Below are 21,801 nucleotides of genomic sequence, written 5' to 3'. Positions count from 1 at the left end.
GGTAATTAGGTATTGTGCTTTAAATAACTGCCACTGGAATACATAATAGTTTTCTCTCCACTCATGCAAGACTTTAGTATCTCCTGATACTTCCCTACCAGGTAGGAAGTGTGGGGAACAGTAATTTTTTGTCTGTCTGTAATACAAAAAGCGCCAAGCACCCATCTCCAACAGATCTTTTCTTTGTTATCTTTTACCTTCTGTGATTTTAGGCTTCAACCCTATTTCAGTGATACAGTTGCCTCAACACCACAAAACTGTGTCAAGAAAGTGTACTCAGGGTGTTTATTTAATGTCTCATAGCCAGAGTTCTCTCATAGCTGCACAGATGTCCATCATACTAAAGGAATCTGTTTTCTACTTGAGATTTCCAAAAAGAAGGTGTGAATAGAAAGGATAAAAGATGAATGCTAACCACAAAATTCCTGATTCAGTTTTGATTCAAGTCTGAACTGTAAACACTCTTACTTTATTTGGACTCTTGTTTGTCTACACATGACATCCCAGAGCTCATGGAGAAGGCTTCAGCTTTGCTACCTGTTGAATTTTCTACATATACAGACCAATCTGGCTAATTTGGACATGCAAAATATGCCTAAAGGTGGAAATTTAGGCACATGAGTTAGGCAGACAAGATTTCAGTGAGACACTAAAGGTAGCTCTTTCTCCCCAGCTGCAAGACTGCTTACAGAGGCACTTACTTTAGGAGGACTGGTTCTTTTTAGATACCAGCTAGAGGAGTAAGAGATGTAGACTGGATCCAACTCCACCTGTTTGGGATGCAGTGAGAGGCCCTTTATAAAGGGACTCACTGTTAGGCACACAGTCCACCACACTACGTAAGGGGAATGGTAGCATTCAGACATCTGTCTGAACATACATAAACATTCTAGAGCTCCTGTTTTTAACTGAATTTCAAGTTATTAACACATTTCCTGGAAAAAGCCATCCACAGCTCTTTTTTTCCACAATTGCCAGTCTTCTTGTTTCTCATTTAGATGTTTCCCATGGAAACCGTCATAATTCAAAATATAAAGCATGTCTTTGAAATGCAACCAAGGGAACTTCATTTAGTAAATCCAAATGTCTTCAAGCACCATCACTTTCATAATTCCCCAAGTAAACTTCCCAAAATGTCAACTTTACAAACTGGTCTCAAACAAAACTTCAAGAGATTTTTAGTTCATCTGCAATGAAACAGATTCAAACTTCCCTCCATAGTTTGTAAAGGCACTGCCAGCAAATATTATGATGAATCATTGCATTTATGACATGAATTTTCTTAAATTATCTTCAACTGCAACAACACGCATTCCAATTATGTGCCAGGAACAAATGATACATTCTGTCATTAAGTATCATGGCCTGACCACAAAATGAAACACCAAGTTGGACAATATTTTTACTAAGTGGAAAGAAAATTACAGGTAAGTAAGATGGATGTATAAATAACAGCTTCTAGATCCAGCAGTGAATAATCTAAAAGACATCTAAGATTCTAAATTTGAGAGGTTTTATTCCAGAAACTGAAATTTATGAGTTTAGCTTAAACCACAGCAAGGAATGCCTCAGTTTTCTGTTGGACTGAGATATTGAGCTTTGAGCCTTTGGTCATCCCTAATTTGACATTTCCAAGTCAAGATATTTCCCATGGAAGTATACAAAGGATCAAGAAAAAATTTTGAAATGCCAGTTCCAGTTACATTTTATGATCACTGGTTTGTCCAGTTCTTCTTCATTTTATTGAAATACATTTTAGTTTTTTTGCTTATAGATCCCAGATGATATATGAAGCTGTAAAAATATTGATTTCAAGGCAAAGATGAGATGGATAAAACAGGATCCACCACAGCTGGTCGAGATTGCATCAGACTAGATCCTGTTCATCTTTGTGCTTAGATGTGAAAACTGGAATGTTTCATTATCTGTGATACTTGCTGGCACACTGGTAAACTCCATCTACTTGGTGTGAGGCCACAAACTGCAATCCACAATAACAATGCAAGTACACTATCACAAACATCTATAATTTCTGAAAGGCAGAAAAGTGATAGATTGGATCTCAGGGTAGCTGACAGAGCTGACAGATCCCCCTCAGGAAAGAGTACAAGGTACAACATCCAAAAATGTTGTACATGTACAATGTACCATTGTTCTCTCAAATCTGGTATTCAACATATGCCAAGGTCCCACAGGACAGCCTGAGAGCACTCCAGGAACAGAGGCTGGAGCAGACAGGGAACAACAGAGGTTCAGTGCTTCAGTTCTGAAGGGAGGTACAGCAAACTACCTCAGGTGCAAGGAGACACATCAACGAGGTAGCAACATGATGCATAGGGACTCAATTCCTGCAGAATCCAATTTCTGGGGACAATGCAAGTGATGAACCTGTTCTGATGGACCAACACAGCTTTGGCATGAACTTCAGCACAACATCCTCTCAAAAAGAAATTGAGGGTGTTCAGCCATCACCATCTGAGTTTTATGCAATCTTTCTAAGTGAACCAATGAACATTATGAATCTTTTTTCATAAGGAACTGCTTTCAGATTGTCATCAAGAGACCCACAGTGTCTCTGTTACCATCCCAGTCTAAAGGGTCTGGAGCAGGAAGGGGTTTGATGTGATATCTATTTAAATTGTATGAGAAATGTTAGTATTCCAGGGTGAGAAGAGATTAAAAATTACTATCAAAGCAAAGTGTCAAGCCAACATTGCTGTGAGATGGAATTTAGCAGAAGTCAGCCATGCAACTGCATTACCATGGTGCTGAGGCCAAGCAAATACTGGCTTAAAGAGCCAGCTGGGTGTACTCAGTTCTGCTTGAAGATTAACGTGTACTTTTGACATGTACTTTTTAAACCTTTTCTTGAGAATCCATACTCCATAAATTTCACACTTTATGGCTTGTTTTCAAAAATTTTAGTCAACTTTGTGAACTCTTCAAGTGTGTTTTTCTCTCTCTCCCTCTATTTTTATGTTTAAGATTCAAGTATTTGGCTTTGGTCACTGACAAGGTCAGGCTGTTGAGCTAGACAGATCATTGGACTAACCCATACATGAATGCTGTGCTCTTATGCCACTTTGGATAGTTTTAAATCTTGTCTATGTCAAAAACAATATGCCCTGGTGGATGTTTTCCCACCTTTGGGGGGAATTTCCGTAGGTGCTGGGAATAGTCTCTGTCCGTGGTGCTCGGTCAGCAGTCCTTCTACCAGAGCTGTGACTTCAGCTCAGTCTGGCATTACACAGGGCTGTGAGGTGAGGTCCAAAAAGATCTAGAAGTTATTTCCAGGACTGTTTAAATAGCAGAATAAAGCTTTGAAAATTAGCAATATCTCAATCAGCACAAAGCCATTGGAGAGATCAAAGTATCCCCTCTGAACGTGGAAGGCATTGAGGGATACCAGGAAACTGAGAAAAGGCTGAGAACAAAATCTTGACTCCACTTTGGAAGAAAGACCATGAGTAAAGATTGGGGATGTCTATTGAACAGGAGAACTGCTGCTCTGTGTTTGCATCAGAACCACCAGCTTGATGGTTCTGAGACATTTTAGCTTTGTGTCACTCAAATATCAGCCTCAGACCATTTGAGCTACTCAGGCATGGATAGCCTGGGTAGCTCTGCATCTTGGAAAGTACATTTTGTTCTCAGAAATTCAACAGCCCCCAAAGCAGAGAGAGCCTGAACTGTGTTCACTGTGAAGATGGATCCTTAGGACATAAAAAACACATGCAAACTTGCAGGCCTCCAAGAACAATTCAAAACATCTCTGCCTGCCAAAGAGGGATAGTTTTGTTTGCTTTGCTTGAGGGTATCCATATTTATTTACAAGATACACAGATATGAAGGGGAGTTTATTCACTAGCATAAATTCAGGACAGGCAGCAGATTGAAATCTCAGCAGAGTTGGTTATACAGCAGCAAGAAAAAACTGAAGGGCTCCAATAGCTGCATTGAAATTTATGGCAAATATAAAAGGAGACATGCAAGGGGCATAATCACCACAGCTATAAAAAAAGTCAAAGAAACTAATCTAGTGAAAAGTCAAAGCATGCAGAAACCATAATGAGATATAACTAAAGCCTCAGCTGCAACTTTGCAGTGGATGAAAATGATTTGTGCTCCTCCTAAGCATAGGAATCTCAACATTCTCATGTTAGGTGCTTCCAGTAGACAAAAGAGGCCTGTATATGCAGCCTTCCAGTTTACTCAAAGTCTATATTATGACTGTAAATAGAGAGCAAATTATTAGAAGATATGGCTTTTTCATATCTTCTATCATCATAATAGGATGATTTCTCTAGATAGTTAAACTCCAGGACAATTAAACTTTAGTACACATTATCTGCTATAAAGTAAATTTGTTTAGTGTTACATTCTTAACTATATACCCTGGACATTGCAAGATGTTTAATTTGTGAAATGTGTTTTTTCCACAGTGATGTAACAGCACTACAGTCAGACAAAAATATTAAGCAGAGAATTAAGGGTTTATTTAATATCAGAAAACAGTCTTCTCACCTGTGGATGCTTTCAGCCTCCTAATATAATCAGACCAAAAGGAACAGTCTGCTTTTTTCAGTCTTTTAAGAGTCGGCAAAGATACGGTGAATTCCTTGTAGTTATCACCATCATCACTTGGCAGATACATAGGCCAGGCAGGCATCACTCCCAACATTCTTCTCGAGAAACTGTGGAGGTAGTTTGGATTTCTAAGGGAGTGGGAGAAATTATCATTAGAAAAGAATGACATGAACAGTAAAATGGTAAGAAGATTGGCCTTGTCAGGGAAATGTGTATCCAGTCCCTCTGACCAGTGGGGTTCAAATTCAGCCCAGATTGGTGAATCATTCAGGATGCCTCATCTGACAGTAACTTTTTAGTCTGGTTCACTTCCTAAAGAACAGGTAGACAGAACCTGTATAGACACAGGCTTATGAGCACCCTCAACAGCCCTTCATCCCAATCCAACCCAAGATACTGTAAAAAGCATGTTAAGTCACTGTTTCCACCATTCCCATGCTAGGTTTCCAGAGATACTCCTCCTTCTCAAACATGGCCACAGCTTAGTAGCACAGAAGGATGTTCACAGAGTACTTGGTAAAGGGTGCACTGTGTCTTTCTGTGCTTTCCCCTTTCTTCTGGGAAAAAGAGAACTCTTAGCCAAGAGGTTTCAGAATTGGGGTCGCAGAACTAAGCTCTGGAAACAACAGCAAGGCCTTTGAAGCCTGCATGTACTTTAGTAGAATTTGCAGCTGGTCAATGGAGATGAAATGTCTATTCCTCCTAGCTAAGTCTCATACCATAAATCTTTGGTGTCTGCTCTGCTTGATAACTTGGCCACGACTTTCCAAACATGTGGACTAAATCCCACTGTAGGCTTACAAGTTGTAGAGGAAATGGAGAATGATTGAGTGAGGGCAGGGTCTGGAATGACTACACTCCCTCCATTTCTCACCATCTCCCCAGTCACAGCAATTCTTAAATATCCCACACTTACCCCGAGTTTATGAAATTGGAGATATACTGCATAATATGCAAGGAAAGGCCCTTTTCTTCCTCAGTAAATTGTACTTCATACTTCGGGTAGAATGGCAGACCAAATGCATACTGAACATCCAGCAGGAGCTCCTGACCTGAGCTAAACCAAATATTTATAGAAAGATAATTAAAACCATCATTTATTTATTTGTGGAAGAAAGGGAAATAAATTAATTCAGAGAATAAAGCAAAGTTGTAAATTGTTAATGACCATTAATTAGAGTGTGGTGAGCTGTGGGAGTTTTTCAATCCAAAACATAAAAGACGAGCAAGCAATAACAAGGAGAATTTGCATTCGTGTTAATGCAGGGTCTTTAACCTTTGTTACAAAAGGAAACTGTGGAAGGCATTAGGGCACAATTCCTAAATTAACTGGGTGCATAAGAGAGAGTGATAGAGGGAGAAAGTCGCTTGGGTATTCCTTAAATGCCTCTTAAGTTTTGGACAGATTTTCACTACAATTAAATTCAGAAAGTGGAAGCAAGTGGTGACATGGATTCTGGCAGCCACAACGGAAGGTTAATTATGGCTTATTTCACAGACTTGGAATAAAATTCTGGCCTTTCTTAGCAGCAGTTGGAGTCTTTCCATTGACTTCATTGTGGCCAGGATTCTGGATAAGAAAAGATGTAATAGGAGATGTTTATGAAGATTTCTCTTAGACATAGCTTTAATCTAATTTCTCTGCTGGCTGGGTGGTTTTGGTTCATACACTCTGCTCTCCCCAGTTTTTATGTGGAGACAAGTCAAAACAGCTTGAGATAATCACCTAGATCAGATTTAAGAAAGAACAACTGCTGCGTAGTTCCACGTAATATGTAACACATATTATAAGGAATATTTCAACAATTCAGAGACAAGACTGGCCAGGTAAGACCCCAACACTTGCAGGACCTAATAGCAAAGGTTACACACCTCAACATCGTCAAGTCCTGCAGAAAAACAGTGGCCAACTTCTACTAATAAAATTATAACTAAACTATGTTCTACACATAGCTTTGAACGACAGCACAGGAGGAGATATTTCTGGCCTGGTCCAACTGTGTTTTCCATATTCCACATTTAGACAAAGGTCTTATTGACTTGGTTTAATGCTGCATGAAGACAGACAGCATCAGGGGACCTGGGAGAAGGAACAGATGTCTGTGAGGCAAGAATAAACAAATCCCAGATCCACTCAACAAGATTTCATCTGCAGTGGCATTTGTCAAAAGGTAGCACAAGTGAAACTGTTTTATCTTTGGACATGAAATGCAGCAGCACTGGTATGACCCTGATACTGCCTCCAATGAAACAAGGAGAATAGTTCAAACCATTATGGGCAGGTGGTCTGAAAGCAAGATAACTGCTTTACATTTTATGAGTGGTGGCACCAAAGCCTCGATTTTGAAAAGCAAACACACAGCCCTCTAAATGAAATACATCTTTGGTTGTGTTTTCCTTAGTCTTATCATAATACCTCAGTAATACTTTGCATCTGGAAAGTGAATTATTCACAGATTATTCACCAAAAAATGTAGAACTGAAACAAGATTAAAGCATATTTTTCTTCCCCAAATGTTTATAGAAGGATTAAGCAAGATCATAGTTTAATAATTTTGCCTTAAAAATAATTTGCTTGGCCCAGTATATAACAGCAATTTCTAGTGTCAGTATTGCAGCAATGGTATTATATACTTAAAGAGGCAATTTTCTTGGCAAAGAGTCACTTTTCATTAGATTAGAGGACATGAAATTAGTTGAGGTGCAATGAAGAGACAAATGTACTCATTTAGGGAAGGCATAGCAGAGGTGAACTTAGCTGTGAAGCTAAAACATGTGAGCTGGGATTGAGGGTTTCCCCCCAAATGAGACTTTGTTCTCAGCTGTCAGGTTTCTGGAGGTGAAAACTGTTAAAGTCAAAGCCCAGACTAAAAATTCAGCAATCTCATAAATTTATTTCATTCAAAATTATTTGTATGACTGTACTTGGTTTGATACAGAGACATAAAGTGGTACAAAACCTGACAATTTCACAGGCTACTTTCAATATTTCTGGTTGATGAGAAAGAAAACATGAGGATGAGGAAAAATACCTAAGCTTAAGAGGGGAAAGAGGCACATATATAAATGCCAGAATACCAGGAAAGAAAATTGGGAAACACCTAGATGGTAGCTGGATGGAAAATATCAGGAGAATATTTTTGTCTTCTTCCTCAAACTGATCATAGAATCATAGAATCACAAAATCATAGAATGGTTTGGGTCATAAGGGGCCAGAGGGAAGTAAAAAATGGCCAGAAATACCCAAACAAGGATTCTGGAGTCTTGTAGGAGCTCTGAGCATACTCAAGTTAGCACCAGGCAGTGACACTGTTTTCACTGGAAGAAAAGTGGATGAGAGAAAGAAAGGGACACAAATATTTATAGCTTTGCTGTTGTACACTGCCAGATCTGAAGAGAGGTTTTTATTTCCTGAGCTGCTCCAAACTGTACTCCCCGGATACCATGCATGTACTCAACAGCAGCAGCTCTAAATGGAGATATGAAGGCCCCACAACTACAGAAACAAGGGCAAAAGGGATTTTTAAGGAAACCAAAATAATAGCAACTAACTTCCTCTACAGAAGACCCTTTTCAAGGAACAAAACTGTTATTAACAGCAGTGAATGCAATTATGTGTAAGGATGAAATCTTGGCTTTGGTGACTTCACAGGAATAGTACTTTGTGCAAAGGTGTCACTTCAGATCTTCTGTGCATAGCTTTGCTTTTTAAGATGTCAATATTTTTAAAAACAGATTCACATCTCTTCTTATTTGGTGGACCAGTAAATTTAGCCATGGGGAAGTTAGAAGCCAGATTCTACAACTTTGTTCACACTGAAATGAGCTCTCCATGGGGAGTTCTTACTTTACCTCAGAAGAAGGTGCTACTGGAGTTCAGTTTACAGAAAAACATGGTAAAACCAGAAACTTTGTGACATTCATAACCAACGATTTAACAGCAGACCCTGTGTGGGGTATGCCCAGCCCCCGCCCTGGGGGGACGTCTGCTGAGATAAGGAGCGCCTAAACCTCCCAGCAGAACTCCCCTGGAAAGGGAGCTACTCTTCAGTTATGGCAATAAGACAAACCCAGAATCCTCTGGGAGACCCTATACAGATCCTTTGTAGCCCATTGGCCTTTACCCTCTGACACCCACCCCCTGTATCCCTATAAAGCCAGCCCCCTGCCCCTGCGAGGGCGGAGGGATGCTCGTCCCTGGCTCCCCTTCGCTGGACTAATAAAGCTGCCTCGTGCAGAACAGCTACACGGGCCTCTCATCTCTCTCCCTGGTCTGGCCTGGAGGCTGCCCTGCAGAGCTGAGCTGAAATCACGAGCTGACAATCACTAAAGAGCTGACAGCCTCTGCACAGGTCCTCCTAGCCAGCAGCTGAGGGAAGACACCGGGCCTCGGGAAGACGATCTCTTTTGGGACCATCTCTCCGGACTGGTCACAGCTTCCTCGGTCAGAGCTACTGACCCCACACCAGCTGCCATAACCCTGAAATATCATTTGCTGGGAATTTTCATTATCCAGTGCCAAGCCATTTAATTGGGAAGGTATAGGTTCTGAGAAAATTTTCCTTAAACCTAAGATGGACTTTCCATTTAAATTTCCAAGTGGGAAAGAGAGAAAGCGATTACTTAGCCATCAGTTACTCCACTGCCCTCTCTCTCTACAGAGCTGTGGCTACTTTCACATACAAAAAATAACTTCAACAGGGAAGAGTAAAAGATGAGTAGATCAGAATTTAGAACAAAAACCACCCTGGTTATGGTTGATTTGGTTTAAATTCTGGTTCCAAATCAAAGAGAGAATATGTAAGGCCCCATGTCCAAGAGCTGAAATTAACATCTCAATCACAAGCTTTTGGAACAGAAAAAAACCAAGCCAAATCAACAACAACTAACAAATAAAACCAGCCAAAAACCCCCAAAGCAAGCTGCCTCACCACCACCACCCCAACTCAGAAATCCTCAAAAATTTTGTTAGCAAAATGGAATTGTCATTACTGGCAATCCATAATCAGGGAAGTCAGAACAGAAGAATATGGTCTGGCAGACTATCATGCTATTCTATGTTAGGACTGAATGCACAACTCAGAGCTGGGGCTGCAGGGACCTCACAGTGTGATCCATAGTAAATTAGGACATAGATCTCATTTTGAACCTTGTCCTTGTTCTAGGTCTGGCTAATTATTTCATACTGGAAACTCATTTTGATGATTAATGACTTACTCTAGCCTAGTATTACTCTTTTCTTCCTTTCATTTAAAAATAGTCCTCACTCTCCTTTCCAACTAATTTCAATTAATCTCAAAGCATTTCGAGTCACAGCTTCTATTCTTAGTTGCCTTAGTGTAGTTTTTGGTTCTTTTCTAAACCTCCACATGCAGATAGAAGCCAACGTAAATTAGCTCAAAATTCTAATGATATCCAATACGATACCAAAACACAAAACTTCCCACTGCAATTCAATCATTTAAATTTTAAAATAACAAGATAAATATAACTAGCTAGAGTTCAGCCAGAATTACCAGTGATCATCTGAGAAATGGAGAAGAAATTTTGTACTCAAACTCATGTCAGTCATCAAACCAAGCAGATGTTGGCAATCTGTGACAGATTGGTGAGATAAGAAAATAATTTATCCTTTAATGTAAACTTTTATGAGAATAACTGCTCATTCTAACAATTCTGTGAAAGATTTTGTGTTGGAGAAGGGAGCATGGCTTGGAGTTCCCAGCCTCATTATCAAGGCCCTGTTCAGTATCCCATTGGCAAGGACAGGCCTATCACTGGGAAAGTAAAAAAACCCCACCTTTTCCGTGTCACATGGCTTTGGTGAAAACAGGTTATTTACATGCTGAGTGATCTGAACAGCACAGGTGAAACCCAGACTCATAGGTTGCTGATGAATCTCCTGCTGATTTGAGTTGAAATAGGATTTCATAACAACCCAGTCCCAGGAGAAGAGGATATGATTTACATAAAAGTGCCACTCCCTGCGTGCTCTTCTGGCCCCATTCTGTGTTTATTTTCAGTAAATGGATTTAAAATTATTTTTTGCGAGAATTATTGGAAATATTAAATGTGCTTATTTGCACCCATCTGCATTATCTTGACATTAATACCAGCAGATTTTTCCAGAGTATATTTGCAGATCCAGTATCCTGAGCTGTGCACACGCATCATCTCATCCATATCATGGGAGAAGAGCAGCCTACCAACCCTGCACTTTGCCTGAACTGAAATAGTCATTTTGATGCCAAGCAAGAATAATTTTTAAAATTATATACATCCACACATTTTATGAAAGGAAATGGTATGTGATTGCAGGGAGAAAAAAAAAAAATCAAAGGATAGCTGAATATTTATAGAAATTCAATGAGCCAATGTGAGGCCTGGTGTGACCTCCGCAGTTCTAGGCATGCATTTGGCTCCTTGGTCTCCTCTCATTATGAACTGCTGCCAAACAAATGGGGGAAAGGATGTGAAAAACAGATGAACATTTTGCTTTCTTCTTTTCAGGAAAATCAGGACATATGGAAAAAGCTTAACTCCTAACAGGATTAAACTGCCAAGTTTATCCACCTTTGTACCAAAAAAGCCCTCTAGATACATGTGACTTGCAAAAGTATTCTGGAGTTTGCTGTGTCTTTTCCACTTGAATTACTCCCAATACACACAATGTTCCACTTTGCATTACAGCTGTGCCAATTAAAGAAAATAAAATTGAAGTAGCAGATAGTAAATTCAAGAGCCTGAAAGCCCACATAAATTGAAAAAAATATCATAGATCTTGAGGCAGGAAGAAAGAAAGCACTTTTATCAACTTGTCAGAACTCCTAAAGAGCATAGATTACACAAATCTGTCAGGGAATTACTGTATTTAAGATTAGTAATAAGCATGCTGACACTTGGCTGGACTTTTGGGAGACAGAAATTCATGCATTTGTTCAGTATGGCTACTCCTAACCTGAATGAATGGATGGATGAATTTCCAGAAAAAGGTGATGTGTACATCTAAAGACCCCAGAGCACCAAGGAAAACATGGTGCTCAATATGCATCGACTTTGTGCTGTTCTTGTAGATTACATTTGATAGGAACTGCCTGTCCCAGTGCAGCACATGCAGCTCCAAAATTGTTTTGTACTTTCCTGAGTCTTTCAGCTGAATTTTGGTTCATTTAAAGCTGTTTTCTGCTTTTTCTGAGCTTGGTACTTTGCCTTTGCATATTTATGGCTAATTTACAAGATCTGGAAAATCTGCTGAATTCCAAAGGCCTCTAAACTACTTCCTGGGAAGAAAAAACAAATTGTCCAGACCCCAAGCCTTTAGAAACAGAGAAACTTTGCAAAGAGTTGGGCATGGCATGATGTGTCTGTATCAGTGGGACACTGTTTTCATAGCTGCAGCTGGCACAATGCAATGGATAAGGCCAGAGGAATGAGAGGCACTTCCAAAACAACAACTTTTAGGAGATGACTAGGAGTAGAGCTTTACAGAGCACAATGACAAGCTGTTGCTGCAGCAAGTGGACATAGCTACCTGAGGCAATTGTGGTGCTTGCTCAGCTATGGAACAACATGCATCTTGCCCTTGTCACCATCCCACTGGTAACTTATTTGCCCTCTGTGTTTAGATCATTTTCTTTGAAGCCCAGAGGCCTGCACAGCACCCAGTTTAGACTGTGTCCCCCAACCTGTGATGTGTTGGTTTTCATGGACTAACAGCTACAGACAAGAGGAGAGCATCAAGTGGACAGCAAGTGGTGGATGGATTAAAGGACAGGGATATAATTGTTGTGAAATGAAACGAGCAGAAAAGTCTCCTTCAATTAAAGAGATATGAAGTATAGCCAGAATTCCCACAGCATCCATAATAAATAGAAACCAAGAATACTTCACATAGTTGAATGGGTTTATACACAAACATTTTTTGTTTTATCAGTCAGGAGTTTTCTCCTTCAGTTACAGGAATCTTAAGAAGTGTCACCAAAACACAGCCAACTATGTGAGCCTTGGCACAGAGCAGCCTTTTAACAACTCACACCAACGTACACAGGAGTGCGTAGTCAGGAGGTAAAGACAGCCCTGACTAAAATGACTCAAAAAAGACAGCAGCTCCTTAATCTTGGGTGAATCTGTCCCATGCACAATTAAGAAAAGTTTTTATGACAATTATTATAGTCATGTTAATGATTAGAAGATAAAGCCTCATTAAGTCTCAGTTTAGACTGTTTCAGTGACAATTATGATGCTTTTCCATCCTGCTGCAGCTGATGATCAGGCCCCCTCAGTGGGAAGAGCACTGATTTTTAACCACCATCTTTAAGACAGAACATTTGGCACCACAGTGTGACTTGGAAACAGTGCTGGCATGGCAAGCAATGCTTCTTCATGTAAGCTGCAAAAATCCCCCAGAAACCTCTTGAAGGGTTAACAAGGCAAATCTTTGTACAATTAATAATATCCCTGTCAAAACATACTTCTCCTATCACACATTTCTTTACCATAACCAAAGCTATCCTCCAGCCCTCCCCACTAATCCTAGGCAGCGCTGAGCAGTCACATTCCTCCTGCATTGTTTAGAAGAAATGTTTACTCCAAGGCCTAAGTGTTCTCAAAGAGAGAGTGAGAAAATGGCAGCTGGGTCATGTATATATTTTTACCACAGATTATTAATGTGGGAGTTGGCTCCTCATTCAAATGGGAACTGAAGACTAAAGCAGACATGGTGGAATGCCAAGCTCAGGAGAATGCTACCACGTGGAAGGAGATATTATTTTGCTCTCTGCAAGATCCATTTATCTATACAAAAACTCTCAGTTCATGGTTTTATGTGATTTTCCACAAATGTCATAGACATCAAGTTAGAGCAGGCTTTTTAACCCTACCCCCATATCTATGCATGCTTGAATGTGTGTGAGTGTGTGTGTACATCTTAGAAACATCCAGTTGAGAGACAAACTTTGGCTAATGACTTTTACTGGTAAAAATTCCTCCCTGTTCAATAATTTTTTGTCCACTTTGCATCATTGTGGTTGAGTCTGTCTTTACTGGCTGACTTCTCCCTCCCTCTTGTTTATCTTGCCGTTAGTTATTAAGTGACTGCTCCTTCTGAAACAAGAGGAAATAGCAGTGCTTTTTCATACCTTCATTTTAACTCTCTTTTCTGTTACACATTTTGGGAGACACATAAAGTAGGAGAGAGGTGACAAAGCAGAAATTGAAGAATGGGTTGTTAAATGCTGCCTTATCTTAATTAGTGAATGACTATTTCCCCAGACAGAATATTTTGTCCAAGAGTAAATAGTCTCCTATTGTTGTAGTTATCTGGACATTATTTTTATGTACTCTTTCCAATACTCATGTGAGGTAGCCATTAGCAATTATTATAGATTGTATATAATTATATTATCATAATCTTTATGATACAGCTTGCAAACATAGAGAGGGAAGGGCCATCTCCTGTGTAAACTGACTTCTTAGGAACAATTTAGTAAAGTAAAAAACCCTTTTTTTTTATCTTTTATGTTACCCTATTCCCATTTTTACAAATGAAGGTTTATATCTCAGCAAACTGGTTGAGAAATCATTATTCTATCAAAAAGGTACACAACTACTGTGTGCAAATCATACTTTGGCTATTTCATTCTTTAACACAAAGAAATGGCTGTAACAGAGTTCTTCCATTCAGGCATTTAATAGAATGTTTGCAGGGTTCTATTCTCACTTCTGCTGAGCAAGTTCAAATGCACACATCCTGCCTTCCAGCCTAAGATGTAGGTTATTTGGGAGAGTATAAACCTCTGCTACTCCTCCTAGGAGTCACAGTTCTCAAAGAAGAACTTGAAAACGTCCAGGACTCATTTCTAGTGGTTATGAAAATCCCTTAGAAGGTAGGGACATGGTTGCTAGATCTTTCCCCAAGATTAGTTTATATACTCTACTAGAAGGCTGTTTCATGAACATCATTGGTTTTAGTCTGGTAAGACAAATCACCAATAATATTCCCAAGCACTGCGTTTTGCTGGTTCCAGATTCCTGATGGTTTCCCAGTTTTTAGGAGCTAAAGCCACCCTCCCACACAAAACTCCTTCTCTCAACAGTACTGGCATGAGTGAGGCTGCTGGACAGCCTGCAATGCACCTACACTGCACGGAGGGAGGAATGCTCTAGAGAGGGTGTCATGGCAAAACTGGGATGAAGAATAAAGGAAGATTCATTTAGGGATGAATGAACGAATGAATGAATGAATAACAATATTTAAACAAAACACTTGCAACATATTCAGCAGAAGACCTAGTGTGGGGTCCCTTAGGAAAATGAGGGTATCACTTCATAAATAGCCACCTTGTAGTGTTACTTGACATCCTCCCATACACAGACAAGATGAATTCTGCAACTTCTGTTAAAGCGTTTGCTTTGCAACCTAAACAGCATTTATTTTAATGGCACTTAAGGATAAAAAAAGACAAAAAGGGTAAGAATGTCATACAGCATACCAAGTTGGGTCATTTCTCCTTGCAAGTGGCTTAACTTAAGGCTATTGAGCCTCTGCCTCACGTTCCTGCAAGTTTCAGACAGCATTCTGGCTTTGTTTGTTCTTTTAAAGAGGGTTATAAAAAAGCAAACTAATAACTTTAGCACTATAGTTAAAGTAATTAGCTTTGAACACCAGTGTCAACATAAATATTATTAAAATTTGTAGCTACATGCTATGTAAACTACTGCTGCACGGGAGAGTGTGAGGAGAGCTAAATAACACGAGCACAAGAGAAATCGTAAATACAGCTTGATAGAAGAGAAAATTCTTATCAATTCAAAATCACTGCCTCAAAGCCAGTGAGTCTAAACTGTATAAGTACTATTTAATCTACTTACAAATAAGATCTAATAGTAGATGACTGGGTCACTGTCATTCTTCAAAGCAAGAGAAAACTTGCTAGCTCATTTGAGAACATATCTTTTCTTTTTGTGCAGCTGGATTTTTGGCATACCATAGCTCAGCCCTGTTTGGAGCCTTGTAAAAATCACTGATCTGGGCCTATCAGTAGCCAAATGGAGCACTGTGAACATTCCCGCTGGAGCTGCCAGAAAAATAACAGCTCCCTGAGGATTAACTCCTCAGTTGAAAAGAAAGCAAGCCTGTGTTACCACAGCATAATGGCCTTCATCTGTAACCTAGATCTGGGCTGGCTTCTTTCAAATGCTTTTTCACTATGCTATCAGGGAGGGAAAAAACTGGTGCACTTTGCAGGGAACTTCACAGGATCAAATGGTGCCAGTAGGAACCCACCATCCCTCCCTTGAGCCCTTTTGGAGGAAGCCTGAGAAAAAGGAAAAGGTCTCAAAAAGCCTTCCTGGAGAGAGATGAGGGGCTGTACAGGGAGCAGGGAACAAGCACAGCTTCCTCATAAGGAAGCAGTATGAGGATGAGCATCCCTGTCTGCTTTGCTGCCCCGGGGTGTGGATTCAGGGAACAGGAGGGGCGACTGTTGCTGCAGTCTCTGGTCACTGAGCCTTTGAGAGCCGGAGCCTCTCTGGTGAGTCACAAGGCACCCCAAAGTGCTGACCACTGTCTGCAAACATCAGTGCCTCTTCCTGACTTCTGTGAGGGGCTGGGTCTAAAATACAGCCAGGGAAGGTCACCTTAAAGGCCTCTGCCTTCCAGATTGTTCTGTGCCCAACAAGACATTGCATCTCCCACAGCCATTTAGGCCTTTCTGCCAAAAATATAATTATCCTGCTGACAATTATTCAAGTAAGCTTCTAAAATGAAGGATGACACAGAGCCTGAGTCCACAAATGCTTGTGTGCAAAAATATTTTTCTTCCCATGAGACAGTCTGCCGGCACCAGTCACCAGTCTGGAGTGCTGGAGCAGGAAAGAATAAATCCCAGAGCTCATCCACACTGAAGGCCAGTCAGTACAACTGGGGTACAATTGCACTGACCTCAAAAAAGGGCAGTGTTATATTAATGTTGAGTTATTTGAAAATGATATCCCATTTATCTTGAGAGCTGTGGACTCCCCGATGACTTGGACCACATTCTGGTTCTTTGTGGGATATTTATCGGATACAGAGTAGGAATCTGAAAGGCTGACTTTGGAACTGGTCAAGGTAGGTAAGTTGGAAAGGGGAAACTCAATTTAGACATCTCATGGGAAATGCCTCAGTTCAGAAAAAGAATTCCTGTATAGTCAAAGAATTTATTAGAGACTGATCCCTCCTTTGCTCATCTGAACTGTTTATTTGAGATACCTACATCTATTCATTTACTCCATAGCATATCCAAGCAGTCAGCCCTGGTTTTACAAACTCTAAATAATCCAAGAAACATAATAAAATCCATCTCCTTACCTGCTCTGTGAGGAGCTCTCAGGTACATGGTACATGAAGACATTTCCTCGAGAAGCAGAAGCCCAGTGACTTGCCATGTTTATGATGGGACATGTGATAAACTGGTCACTGATAAAAAGAAGGAGCAGAGAACAGACACAGTTGTGTAAAGGAAAAAAGGGAAGAACCCCCACAAGCAACAGACCTCTATCTTGATAGTTTTCTTTAAATTTTCCACAGCAGGTCATATCTCTGCCTTCAAATCATCTGAAGGAAACCACATTCACGCTCTATGAGACCGATACTGCTTAGAATTCACTAAAAGTGCTGTTTTATGGAGTGTTGAACAGTGATAGTAAATAAGCCAGATCTGACACATAAGAAATATCCTGGCAAAAAAACCCGATCCCACTTTAGTCTAGTTTATAAGGGCCCATGCTTATAATAGTTTTAAGTTATTTCTGGCACCACTAGGTTGCAATGGCATCTAATATAAGGTCTTATATATTTCCTGTGTTAAGGATTAATAATGTAATTTCTGAATTTGTGTCTGTGTGATTTTTTGGGTAGAGTTTCCAGAGCTGGAAGAGGTAAGAGACCACTTTTGAAGATAACCTGCAGGGCTCATCAATATGGAATTCCTAGTACAACATGTCTGGGAGAGAAAGATTACCCAATAAGAGCACAATGAGATAGTTAAATGATCAATTTAACACCAGGTCTAAAAGGTACAAGTGAAGCAAAAGTATCCAAACCTTCCTGCCTTCCTTTGCCCCAAGAAGGGGGGCTGGAAGGTGGGGTGAGCAGTAGCTGGAAGAAGCACAAGCAGTTCAAGAGAGGCAGGTAGCGGACAGAAGGCCTTACTGCAATATATCTAGATTCCTCAAGGCGGTATTATATATACATAAAGCACCACTCCCCATTCTTCATGTGCCTGAGGACTCAGCACATGCTGTGGGCGTTTATATACCTTTACCTACATGAGTGCACACAAACATATCTGCTGAGGAAGTGGGTGGTTTCAATTCCCAGTTTAGTGAATCTGAAACAGCAGCTTCTCCTTCAGACTTGGTAGGTTGAAAAAAAAAAAGAGTGGTGCAAGAACGAACAGCATCAGAGAAGCATAAAAACATGCTGCTATTTTTAACTAGTATGGTTATGAAAGGCACTGTTTGGGTAGCTATCTTGGTTCAGCAGAGTTTATTTTAAGCTCATCTGTGGGACCACAAGCTTTGGGTTGACTGACCACAGGGCTCTTTGACAGTTATGGTTGACAACACCCATATGAAACAAAAATTACTGCTCTTCACATGCCTACCAGCATGGGGCTTTAGAGGAGCAGATGGTCTTTGAAAACTAGAGAGGCTGGGGAGAGAAATAGCTCTCAAGAAATGCTTTGAGATACATTGCACCACTTAAAACTGATTCTCAGTTGGTGTTATGAGGGAAAAAAAAGTCAGCTATTCTGAGGAAGTAGAAAAAGCCCTAAATACATAGTAACCACAAAAAATGAAATGTCTGTCTCTTACTGGCATGGAATACCAGAGTTAAAAAAGAAAAAAAAAAGAAAAAAGGAAAGGAAAGAAAAAGAAAATGAAACTAATTTTACACTTGGGAAAAATACCAGAGAATTGCAGCTAAAATAAATTTAAAAGTGGAATTATTTTAAAACCACAAAATGTGCACAATGTATGCAGTTTATAACAACCACTTATGTTGCTTTATCACACTTTGTAATCCTGTTAAAACTTTAGTAGTTAATTCCTGACATAAAACTTTTCTTGGCTTTCACATCTATGCTGGTAGTAAGTTTTTTTGTTAAAAAGAACAAAATTAAGGAGAAAAAAACCTCAAACCAAACCAACCAACCATCAAAAAACCCAGAACCAATTACCTGTTTTCTCCACCATGTATGTGATGCTGATACAGGTGACTCTCATTCTGTACCTACTGTTTCCCCTCACTTTCTGCTGTAGCTGGAGAAATTTCCAAAGCATTTAAAGCAAAGTATTATCATCAGATGCCCTGTTCTCACTACTCAGCTTTCTGCTTGCTCAAGAATAAGCCACTCACTTCTTTCCTTAGCCAAAGCATTTTGCTTCATGTCATAAGGGAGCAGGTAATCCCTGTGCCCAGGAGGCTGCTGAGCCTGAGGAGCTGTTGGTGGATCCTATTCCTGCTGGAAATGAGTGGCGTGCTAGCCCTTGCAGCTTTGCAAAAGTCAATCTTTGCACCACATGGAGCCCTGGGCTTAATGTCAGTGATCAAATGTGACAGCCCTGTGTTGTAACAGCTCCTTATAGAAGGATCTCTGGATGGGAAGAGTGGTTAAAATGTAAGACCTACAGTGGTTTATTATGGCTTAAAACATCACTGATCTAAAGAATTAACCTCCATGGGTAACAGTGGTGATGGAAGGAGACTGAAGACAAGTTCTGGCTTTGATGCCCATGAACCACAGTGCTTCCACGTGTACTGCAGGCAGTGGCCCCAGATGTCACAGTGATGGGAGGCCCATCCCTGGGACAAGCTACAGGGGAGAACAAATGTGGCAAGATGTGTGAGCTGATAAATGGCACAAAGCTCAGCCCACAACCCTCTGGCTTGTTTACTCCATGACCTCAGTGCACCAGCACACCTGGACCACCCAGAAACCACTGTCCACTTTCTGGATCAGCTGTTTCCAAGAGAATCTTGGCTCCTGTTCATCTCCTGCTCCCTGAGGCTCCCCCAGAGCAATGCTCTGCAGCTCTGATGGAGGAATAAGAGGAAAATCCTGTCTCTGAGGTGTTGTGGACAGGCTCACAGTGGGACAGAAAACGCTGACAGTGCAGATACCAGGAGCCTGTTGGTATGATGACTCAGTTCAGAACAGAGGTGAAACATCTTGGACAGGCCCACTGGGATTCAAGCCACCAGTTTATAAACCACATCACATTAGAAAAGTAGAGTTTTCATAATGCATCTGCTCATGAAGCAGAGATAGGAATAGGGAAAGAGTTTTTTGATTCATTTCTGGAAAATCTGTTCCACTTAAACATTCAGTCCCTGAATTTGCTCAGAGGTAGAAAATGAGAAGGAAGGAAATTTCTCCTCAGTTTGTCTCCTTTCAGAAAAACGGAACCACTCCCCCAGTTTAAGATCTTTAACTGGCTGAAGCAAACTGGCTGCCCATGGGGAACACAGCAAACTCCAGTCTTCTCCACAGACCAAACAAGCGTGTGACCCAAGCTAAAGACATCCACCAGGCTCTGTGGCTGACCAAAGGTGTCATGACTGCTGTGAGTCTTAGTTCAATGGACAATGGACTCTGCAGACTGACTTAACCAGAACTGCTGGACCCTGATGTCATTTAGGCGTCAAAGCTATGCACATACACGAGGTGGTGTGAACGGCCCACAGCTCAACTTCCACCTCTCAAAGGTCCATGCAAAATTTCAATGCAAAGGATAGGAGTGCATTTACTGGAGGCGAGTTGCTCATTCATCTGCTGACATGCATGAGGTGCTGGAGCATGTCCAGAGCATGGCAATGGAGTAAGGAATATTCTGGAGCACAAGCCTGATGAAGAGCAGCTGAAAGAGCTGGGGATGTTTAGCCTGGAGGAAAAAAAAAAGCTCAGGGGGAACTTTATTGCTCTCTATAACAGCCTGAAAGGAGGTTGTAGTGATGTAAGGATTAGTTTCTTCTCCCAAGTAACAAGCAAGAGGAAATGGCTTCAAGTTGCGCCTGACATTGTGAAGAAATGTATTTTGCAGGTTTCATTAAAAAAAAAAATATATGTATGTAATTGCTGATAACAAATTTTTCAAACTTGACCACCAAGGAAAAGTATCTGACTGTATAATTAGGGTACTGGGAATAAAAGGTGATTAATTCTCTGTTATTAATTCTCTATTAATTCTACTAATTCTCTATTAATTAATTCTCTATTAATTCTACTACCTCTATTAATTCTACTGTCACAGGGATGAGACAACTCAATGAACAGTTGGTGCACAGTATACAAGCAATCCAGACATCTATGACATGAAAATGCAAAAAGCAGCATTAGTAGTCTGAACTCAATATACAATTCTAGAAAGACATGTCAAACTTTGCACAAGACATAAAAATTAGTTCAATTTCTGTTTACCAATGACATTGGAAACCTCACAGAAAATGAAATAATAGTCCCCATTTCCTCTTCATTTGCATAAGAATTTTTCAAGCTTTTCAGAATATAAATGCACATTTGAGATAAGCAAAAAAAAACCTTGCAAAACTCCAATCACACAGTTGTACTAGGATGACTTTCTTACCGGGTGGCATTTTCCAATGCCCTGGAAAAGGATGAATAATCATCAGTTGAGTGTTCAAGGGAGTAATACCACGTAGCTGCATCTTCAATGAATGAGTTGGACTCTTCTCCTCCTAGAGAATTTTGCAGAGCCTGATAAAAGGCTGTTTTGCTGTTGGCTCTTCCTTGACTTTCTTCAAATTTCTGAGAAAAAAGTGCATACATGGAATTCAGAAACAAAACCAAAAGATAAATTTTTTAGTGGAACAATGTAGGCTCAGATCTCCCTCTGCTGGAACAAGTCCTCTGCTGTGATCTCTGATTCCTAGGGGATTGAGTAAGGGACAGTCCTACTTTTGCTTTCCCAAAACAGTCACCAACCAGAAATATTCTTCCTCTGGACATACTATAGGACAGAAACCCTGATCTAGTAAGTCCAAATCATAGGTACCAAGCTGTGCCAATGGACCTCTAACAGAACAGAAATCCTGCTGGCTCTCACAGTAGTTCCAAGGGAAAGTCCTCCACTGCATGTGTGTCCTACTCTGTCTTTCTGATGGTCTCCCTGAAGGAAAACTAGAAGAGAGAGAGGGAGATACTGATCTTT

General features: G+C 40.4%; 1 protein-coding gene across 1 annotated transcript in view; it reads right to left on the bottom strand.

The window, feature by feature from the left end:
• The window catches only part of TG (thyroglobulin), a 151,761-nt gene that overhangs the window by 541 nt on the left and 129,419 nt on the right, over positions 1-21,801 (bottom strand). Inside the window, exons 44-47 of the mRNA XM_048286926.1 lie at positions 21,217-21,398; positions 16,937-17,044; positions 5,504-5,644; positions 4,525-4,715 (exon numbers count right to left, since the gene is read on the bottom strand). Of these exons, the coding sequence (XP_048142883.1) occupies positions 4,525-4,715; positions 5,504-5,644; positions 16,937-17,044; positions 21,217-21,398 (622 nt within the window). The remainder of the gene's footprint in view (positions 1-4,524; positions 4,716-5,503; positions 5,645-16,936; positions 17,045-21,216; positions 21,399-21,801) is intronic.

The sequence above is a fragment of the Corvus hawaiiensis genome, chromosome 26 (genome assembly GCF_020740725.1).
Source record: "Corvus hawaiiensis isolate bCorHaw1 chromosome 26, bCorHaw1.pri.cur, whole genome shotgun sequence".
Lineage (NCBI taxonomy): Eukaryota > Metazoa > Chordata > Aves > Passeriformes > Corvidae > Corvus > Corvus hawaiiensis.
Note: the sequence above shows the minus strand (reverse complement) of the source record. Positions and strands in the feature narration are given on the sequence as shown.